The sequence below is a fragment of the Idiotropiscis lumnitzeri genome, chromosome 12, assembly GCF_059441095.1.
Source record: "Idiotropiscis lumnitzeri isolate Australia: NSW breed Sydney's pygmy pipehorse chromosome 12, RoL_Ilum_1.0, whole genome shotgun sequence".
In the NCBI taxonomy this organism is placed as follows: Eukaryota; Metazoa; Chordata; class Actinopteri; order Syngnathiformes; family Syngnathidae; genus Idiotropiscis; species Idiotropiscis lumnitzeri.
Genome location: NC_142402.1, coordinates 7,836,189 through 7,844,798, shown reverse-complemented (window position 1 = coordinate 7,844,798; position 8,610 = coordinate 7,836,189). Strand labels below are relative to the sequence as shown.

At 42.3% G+C, this 8,610-nt stretch overlaps 1 protein-coding gene across 2 annotated transcripts; it reads right to left on the bottom strand.

Moving 5' to 3' along the window:
- Positions 1-804: 804 nt before the first annotated feature.
- LOC148325694 (uncharacterized) lies at positions 805-8,297 on the bottom strand. Of its 2 annotated transcripts, none has more exons than XM_088312024.1 (7): positions 8,076-8,297; positions 7,330-7,532; positions 6,462-6,554; positions 6,288-6,383; positions 4,946-5,056; positions 3,593-3,722; positions 805-3,503 (listed from the first exon to the last, which is right to left on the bottom strand). In XM_088312024.1, the coding sequence occupies exons 1-7, from the start codon at positions 8,128-8,130 to the stop codon at positions 1,651-1,653; spliced, it is 2,541 nt and encodes an 846-aa protein (XP_088168150.1). In that variant the 5' UTR covers positions 8,131-8,297; the 3' UTR covers positions 805-1,650. The 2 variants fall into 2 exon arrangements, with proteins under 2 accessions (XP_088168150.1, XP_088168151.1); XM_088312025.1 differs by having other exon boundaries at positions 3,602-3,722.
- Positions 8,298-8,610: the final 313 nt, after the last annotated feature.

Genomic DNA, 8,610 nt, shown 5'->3' with positions numbered 1-8,610 from the left:
TTTGGCCGCTTCAACCAGCGCAACAGGAAGAAACACAGTGCCATCTAGCGCACTTTGTGGGCGCAACTTAGAGAATGAGTGTTGGAGGAACAGAAAACATGAAAAGATTCACTTGGCCAGGTGATGAGTGGGGTGGATGTTTCATGGTTGCTGTGGATATACATGTGGGTGGTGGGACTGTACTGGACTCACTTTTTCCACTGAGCTCACTTTTCTTGGAGACACAGTTGCTCACAGTGAGCAGATGCAAGGCGCGGGAGGAGAGAAGATGGGTGTTGGGGGCGGGGGGCGCCTGAGAGACATCTGGTAATAATCTCTGTTTACGAGCCAGTCCTCATAATAAATCAGTTCAGTTTTAACTTTTATGGCACCATGTAGAAATTGTGATGCCAGTGTTTCGGGACGTCTCCATATAGGATTTCTCCTAAAACCACATTAAACTCCAGTTTAGTAGGGAAATTGGCTTTGTTTTCAGTTGCGTAAGAATATGAGCTTCAAGGGAGAAAGATGTTTCCATTTAGTTTTTTTTAAACTTCTTTACAAGCATGAGGAGGGCAGACATTTATAAGATCACACAATGAGCTCACTCATTTTATCATCATCACCCTAAGTGAACTAAGAACATAGTGGACCCTGAAAAGTTAAGATAAGACCAAAGCACCAGTAGGCCTACAAGCATCAACGTGACGGATGCATCTGGCTAGTGTATTTGGCAGAGAAAAACGACTTTCCACAAGATCCTGACGTTAAGTAGACAGGACTAGTAGCAAAACTGAGTCGGGGGTGAAAAAGCGGAGCAAAAAGGGCCGAACACAGAGCCACCTTTATTATAACCAGGGTTTAAGTTAGAAAATGATGATGCAATAATGATTCCAAAGTAACTACCGTTATGTGGAACATTTGCCTCGAACAAGCGAGGGGGGGAATCGCAGAGCATTGTTGGCTCCCGGAAGAAAAAAAAACACCTGGAAGAGATTAATCATGATAATTCCAGTGAATGCTTCGTTTTCATGCAAATCAATGCCCGAATATCAAAAGGTGATTGGTCAATCCGACAGTTTACTCTGCTTGCAGATGCCACAAGGCGCCAGTCGGAACTGCAGAAAAATTACAGTTCAATCAAGATTCCGACGAGCGCCCAAAAAAATAAAAATGACAGAAAATGGGCAAGATGAAGCAACCCATCACGCATTCGTCCCCCCATCAGTATATCAGTGAAGATTTCAAAACAAGCAAGTCATTCCAGGAATAAAGTGTAATCCTCCTGATTGCAGTTGGTGTACACCAGGAACAAGTAGCTACTGCCCTCTAGTGTATAGATTAAAAAAATATTTTTTTTCCCTGAAGGACAGCAAATTCACACCAAATTGAAACCAAGGACATTTCATTTGAACATGTCAGATTCAGAAAACCACAACGGGCAGACAAAGAGACTGTAGCTGACTTTGCACCGTTCAATATGGTTGCCGAGCTGAATTTCAAAACGTCTTTCAAAATAGAGACTTTAAAGTTCAATATCGCACAGATATTATAACCATGCTAGTTAAAAACGATCCAGTCTTTTGGATGTGTGTAATTGGAGGCAGGGGAATTCATAATACTGTATGTGCAAATAATATTCACTTGGCAGATGAACTGTCAATGTCATAGTCAGTTCATGGCGGAGTGACTTTTGAGGTGCCTCCTCAGGTGGTTGAGACAGGTATACGTCTTGGGACAGATCTGGCAGTGGAAAGGTCGCACTCCGGAGTGGTTAAGCATATGCTGCTTGAGCACGCTCCCATCCGAGAAGGCCTTGCCACACTGGGAGCACACATATGGACGTTCGCCCGTGTGAACACGCATGTGCACCGTCACCTTGTGCGCCATGGTGAAGCCTTTGCCGCACACCGTGCACTTGAAGGGCCTCTCGCCAGTGTGGGTGAGCCTGTGGGTGCGCATGGCGCCCATCTGGGAGAAAGCCTTCCCGCAATCCGGGCACACGTGAGGCTTCTCGCCCGTGTGAACTCGCGTGTGACTTCTCAGGCCGCCGGCAGTAGAGAAGCACTGCGAGCAGTGCGTGCATTGGTAGGGTCGTTCGCCCGTATGCGTGCGCATGTGTTGCTTCAAGTCGTACCGATTTCGGAAGCCGCGACCACAGACCGGGCAGCCCTCGGGCCTATCGTCGTTATGGCGCAGCTCGTGATTGGACAAGCACTTTTCCGACAAGAAACATTTGCCGCACTCCTGGCACTGGTACGGTTTCTCATGGTCGACCCGCTGATGGTACTTGAGCTCACTGATCCCGGGGAAGGTCTCGTCGCAGTATCGGCACCGGAAGCGATGGTTGGGGCTGTAGGGAAGCTGATGTTCAGTCATCTGATGGTTCCTCAGCAGGTGGGCCATCTTGAAGGTCTTCCCGCAGTGCGAGCACTCATATTTGGTCAGCAGCTGCACACACTGGTGCCTGACGCATTCATGCACGGACCGAAATTGACAGCCACACTTGGTACAAATGTGGGCGGCATTCTTGCACCTCCTTTTTCGGTGACCAGACAGGTGAGCCTCGCTGCGGAAGGCTTTGCCACACTGGGAGCATTTGTATGGCTTGACGGCCGTGTGGAAACGCTGGTGCTCGAGAAACTCAAAGCGATACTTGAAGCTCCTTCCGCACAGCGGGCAGTTGTGGGTGACTCGTCCCCGAGGGTAGGCGGATTTGACGGCCAGTTTCCTACAGGGAAAAGGGGAAATACATTTCCTGCGTTTTCCACCACTCATTAATTTGGAGGCCTCCATCTCGCTGACCTCATCGTGGCGTTGTTGATGCTTCACCAGACACTTGGAGGAGATGAAGCTTTTCCCACATTGTTTGCATTGGTAAGGCTTGTCATGATCTACTTGCTGGTGATACTTTAGATCGCCGATGCCGGAAAAACCTTCACCGCAATGGCTGCACTTGAAAAGGCGGCTTTGAACGTGAGTGAGGAGATGTTCTTTCAGGGTGCTTGACTTTTGGAATGTCTTTCTGCAGTGCCCACAGTCGTAGTTACGTCCTCGTTTCGGGCAATGGTGTCGGAATTTGTCCAGGGATGAGGGAAAGCTGTTCCCGCATTTTATGCACAGGTAGGCCGCATTTTTGCATTTGCGCAGCCTGTGGCCCGCAAGCAGAGTGGCTGTTCTGAAAGCCCTGCCGCACTCGGAGCAGTTGTAAGGCTGCAGGCCACTGTGGACTCGCTGGTGCTCCACAAGCACAGAATGATGCTTGAAGCATTTGCCACATTCAGAACATTTGTGTGTCGCTAGCTGCGGTCTGTGACAAGGAGATGAGGACATATCAGTTCTTTTCGGAGACTCTGGAAAGTCAGTTGACGTGGAAGGGTTTGTGGACAGTTCTTCGTCAAATATGACTATCTGTGGAACATTGTGGTCATCGTCACAAGCGCTTGGGTGGGACGCGATGGCCACTTCCAAAGAGGGGGGCAGAGACAAGGACGGGATCAGAAGATCATCCGACTGAAAAGGAGCTGTGTGGGGGGGGGGAGAAAAAAGAAATGACTGGAACAACTATCTTGTGCAACATTCAACATTTACTGACAATGTACAGAGACCATACCAACAGTACTTTTTGCCAATTTTCCATGACACTCTTTGCTTTGGAGGAGAAATCTGAGGTCTTCACCAGTTGACACACACTGTATGTACTCCTCAAGGACAGAGGGGGAAGCACTAATCCAAGACGCAGCCTTAAATATAAATAAATAATTTAGTTAATAATAATAAAAACTTCATTTTGTATAGCATCTTTCATCTTCTTCTTGGATGCTAAAATAAAAAAATATATATACCTGATCATGATTCAATCAGATGATGTGGCAATACATTTATTAAAACAAGTTGTTTTATTCAGTCTACAGTCGACTCCTGCCATAGCGAAAATGCATTAAAAAAATAATGTCAACCCCATAAATTCTTCAAAAAAAATCTGATAAACATTGAAGATTTCTCCATCTCTAACATAAGTGGGGGAAAAAAATCATGCACATCATCGGGGATTTGAGTAAAACTTTGGCCAAATACAATTCCATCTCGGTTTAACAGATGTAAACAAGTCCGGACGCTGCCCTTAACAGCTTTACATTCTGCTCCTGCTGCTTGCTCTATTTTGGCTCGTATTAGAAGCAGGCAGTATCGTACCGGTGATTAGCTGAATGTGCGTGGCCGGAAGACACGTAACTTAGGCTGAGTGAGATATTAAAAATATGTTAAAAATTAAATATTTTTTTTTACCATAACTAAAATTGATTTCAGACATTTTACCAGTCAAAAAACCCCTAAAAAACGGCCCAAATACTTTATGATTGGTTGGTCGTAAGTGCAGAGCTCACATGACTTGCGACCAAAGTATAACTAGATTTGCTATTCAGGCTCACATATACATTATGGCAGCACAGAACCACCCGGAGAGAATGAAGTTGCGTGAACTACAATGATTTAGTTTGCTGATCCGATCAATGATGTAATTGATAGATCATGCAAATTATGACTTAACAGTCGATCACCAATGTTGCATAAAATGCTAAATATCGGCAGATTGTGGTCCACTCCATCGTATCAGTGTAAAGGCTAATATAATATTTACGAATTAAGCGTTAGCTTCAGCGACAGATGGAATTTTGAAACGTCATAGCTATAAATTACAACACATGGTAAAATCTTTATTGCACAAGCTTTTATAGATCAACCTTAAAAGCCAAAATTTAAAAAATTTAAAAAATCTGATGCACTAGAAAAAAGGTTTTTTTTTTGTTTTTTTTTTTAAATCAGGCTCAAACATACTTTTTGGGACGCATAAAGCCATCTCTGATTAAAATTTACTCGTGTTTAGTGTTCTTATAATTTCCAGTGCTGTAGCTTTCTCAATTTAAAAGGCTTTGCTTTATCACTTCTGTCATTTTTTATGTTGCACCTGCTTGAAATCTGGAATAGGCAGCAGCTCTTCGAGTCTGGTGAAGAATTCACAAACAAGCGTTTCGAGTGCTGTGTCGAAGTCAGGACCATACTCGACTGGAAACACATTCTGTGGGATGAAAGATTGAAAGTTGTCACCATGACGCTCGTAAAAACTATTGGACTATACATGAAGGAATCATATGATTACATTTAGCAATTGTACAAATATTTGATGTCGATGTGTGTGCGCCTCTAATGTCAATATTTTTTAAATCCTTAACAGAATAATTTATGGTGAATTTCTGAAGGTTAGCTGTGCAAGTAATCTATTATGGACCTTTCTGTGAACCTTGCATTCCCTATTATAAAACATACGAGTATGCGGTTCAATCTTGTATTATTATATTTTAAGAGATATTGTTTACCGCCGCTCAAAGACAGCTGGGACAGGCGTGAGCATGCCTGCGATCTCAGTGAGGAGAAGCAGTTCAGAAAATGGACGGGTGGATGGATTTACTGCACGATACGGTATACCATATAAAACAAGTATAGAGTGAACCCTCATTATAACGCGCTTCGAGTTTCACATCATCACTGTTTCACGGATTTTTTTTAGTGCAGTTTTTTTTCTCCTTTTTAAAAGTGCATTGAGTTCTGCATCCTGATTGGCTCAGAGGCTGACTGTCTCCGTGCCTGCACCACAGCCTTCAGTGGAAAAAGAGGCTACAGCGGAGCAGAATGAAGAAGAAGCAAGAACGGTGAAATACACGAGTCACAATGTGTTTAACTTCGTACTGACTATTAAAAATATTATTTTACAGTAGTATTTCCAAAAACTATCATAGTTATTTGTTGAAAATGTTTATTTGTTTTAATGTGTTGGCCTGAAAACAGGTTGTGGTCTTTGGTTTTATTGTATACTGTAGTTCAGCATCAACCAGTCAGCCGTGTATTGCAAAATACTAAATGTAAAATAAAAAAAGGCTACTTGACAGATTTAGCCTTTCACGGGTTATTATTGGCACATAACCCCCGTGATAAATGTGGGTTCACTTTACAACATTATATAGTGATTGCAGACTAATTAATTAAAATTAATGAAATTGTTGACAAAGCCTTCCAATGGGAAAAAAACAATGTATTGCATTCATTTCATTCCAATGACCTCATATGGGTGTAATAACCATCATTTTAAGGAAAATTAAAAAAACAAAAAATCTAATTTAAGACTAAGCATCAGCAGATACTGACGTGTGATATGTAGGTCAATATTCTGTCAATTTACAAAAATATGCAAACATTTAACATCACTATCTTTCATGGATAAATGTACAGAAACTGTACGAAGTTCCATCAACCTTGAGAAAATGTTCCCTGCCATCGGTGTCTTCAATAAGGCCTTGTACCAGCTTCATAAAGTTGGCCTCAGGTGCTTCAATGACAGGATCATTTGTCTAGACGTCAGTGCACAGAATGGCAATCAGCAATGGCATGATAACACTCTCTCAAAACACGACAACGGCATCACTCACCTCTTCAATGCAAGACGATCGAATCCTGTTGAGGTGAGTTTCCACTGCTTTGAGATCGTCAGGATGCTCAGAACGCAACAATTCAAGAGTGGTCTGGAGGAAATGTAACACATCATAAGTGTGTCGCAAAGCAAGTTTCATACCGGCAGGATATATTTACGTGAACAAAAATTAGAAGACAACAAACACCAAACTTTTTTCATGGCAACATCAAGTCTAACAATTATGACACGTGACATGTTGTTTAATTGAACTGGGCTGATTCTGCCCCTCATTGATTTAAATGAGAGTAACCAAAAGATTCCATTTGCTACCAAATATTTTGGTTATTAAGTCACCACATGCCCGATGTTCCGTATTTACACCATATCTAACTTTCCATTCTTCCCATTAAAAGTTGTTTGCTGTAGCCTACTGTGTTAGTGTTGTTCAAATAAAGGTGAATAGCTTCCATTGGCAGCGCACTGGTATAACCGAGCTGTGCCTTAACACTGCAATTCCATTAGCACATTGGAGGATTAGTAAAGACCTGACTATAATATGAAGATATGCAATTAAATCCAATTGTTTTCTTTTTAGCATGGTGCATAGCAGATTTGTGCCACTAGAGAGTCGAAGAGCCGAAAGAAAGAATAAAGTATAAATATATAGATGTTGATTTAATTTCTATTCATATATTGTTTTTAACAATTGCAGAGCACGCCCACAATACAATACACTGCTATAATTTAAATAAACTATATTCTTCACCATGACAATTCCAGACAGGTTAAACAGTATTTAGTTCAGCATCTTCACCAAATCTTTTCAGCATATGCCCCTTCCTTGTTGTCACGATAAGTCATCATGTGGAGTGGTTTTCACTTACCCTGGCTCTCAGGCCCAGTGACAAGAGTCTCCCCTCTCTTTTACTCATGAGCTCAGGAACTGCATCTGTAACCATGGTTACAAACTCCTCCAACTTCCCATAATGCTTGATGTTCCTCTCGCGAACCACTTCCCACATCACCGCTGACATCAGCCTCAGTGGTGGGACCAGCAGGGCCAGTGATGACAGGGGAACATTGAATTCTTCAAACACACAGCAGGAAGTTCAAAATGTAATGAAATCTGGCCACCTTGATGACTATGTATAAGCTTTTACTTTCACGGTAGACAATGGCTCTGTTCTACGCTCATCAATCAGAGCTCCATGTTAAATCCAGACCATAATAAAACTGAGAAAGAAAGGCTCGCGTCTGGCATGAACCGTACATTTAGTGACTCCAGCTTGCATAAAGCGCCGTTTGTCTGGTGATACAGCCACACAGGTAGCAAACACCCCCCGCTCGCGATAAGCTACAATTTAACTAAAACGCCACTAAACACAAAACAGTTGACCTTGGTATGAAATGAATATTTACGATTAAGTATCGACGATATTAGTGAATAATAAGAACCAATATGCTTCCTCCAGGGTCGCTAATGTCACAGCGTTAACACACTGGTGGGCAAAACATGTCTCGTTCCAGGGATTAGTCGAGGCCTATCGAGCCGATGGTACACATTTGCTTTTGCAGAAAGAATATGTAAAAAAATGTAAATATTCGTCGAGTTCATCAAGCGAACACATACCCAAGTCGCTCATTTTCGAATTCTTCAACTGCGACAAAAGGCAAAATTTGTACATGGACGATTTTTCATTTTACTCCCCGTTAGCCTACAAGCTAATAGATTATGTTGCAGGGGCGCCAACTTCTTCCTGAAACATGCTCTTCAATACCCGGTTGGTTGTCTGCGTCACGCTGTAGTAGGGGCGTTCGTTTTGTTTTCCGTTGCAGCCCGATGTAAACTTTGTAAGGAATAGACATCGACCGCCGCACATTTAACACTTTAAAAAAAGCATCCTGACTGAAACTTAACGTCGCAATCAGTCGATATCCCAATGAGCTGAATATTAAAATAACTTGCAGTCTTCTAAAATGAAAGTTGTTTCAATTTTGGGGGGAAACAATTCCGATATTTATTACCACGTACCTATAGCCAAACCCACACCAACATAGGTAATGCAATAAAGTTTTAAATTAAACTTCAGGACTTCAGTACTACATATAGCCGATTAATTATTATTTAAATCATTTTAGTTTTTGACAGTGGTGGATGGTAACAA

What these genes read in the sequence shown, in the direction of transcription:
- LOC148325694 (XM_088312024.1), bottom strand. Translation starts at nt 8,130, where the DNA reads ATGTACAAATTTTGCCTTTTGTCGCAGTTGAAGAATTCGAAAATGAGC. An exon ending in GATCGTCTTGCATTGAAGAG is followed by an intron (nt 6,384 to 6,461) that starts GTGAGTGATGCC and finishes ACTGACGTCTAG; the next exon opens with ACAAATGATCCTGTCATTGA. An exon ending in ATTGGCAAAAAGTACTGTTG is followed by an intron (nt 3,504 to 3,592) that starts GTATGGTCTCTG and finishes CCCCCCACACAG; the next exon opens with CTCCTTTTCAGTCGGATGAT.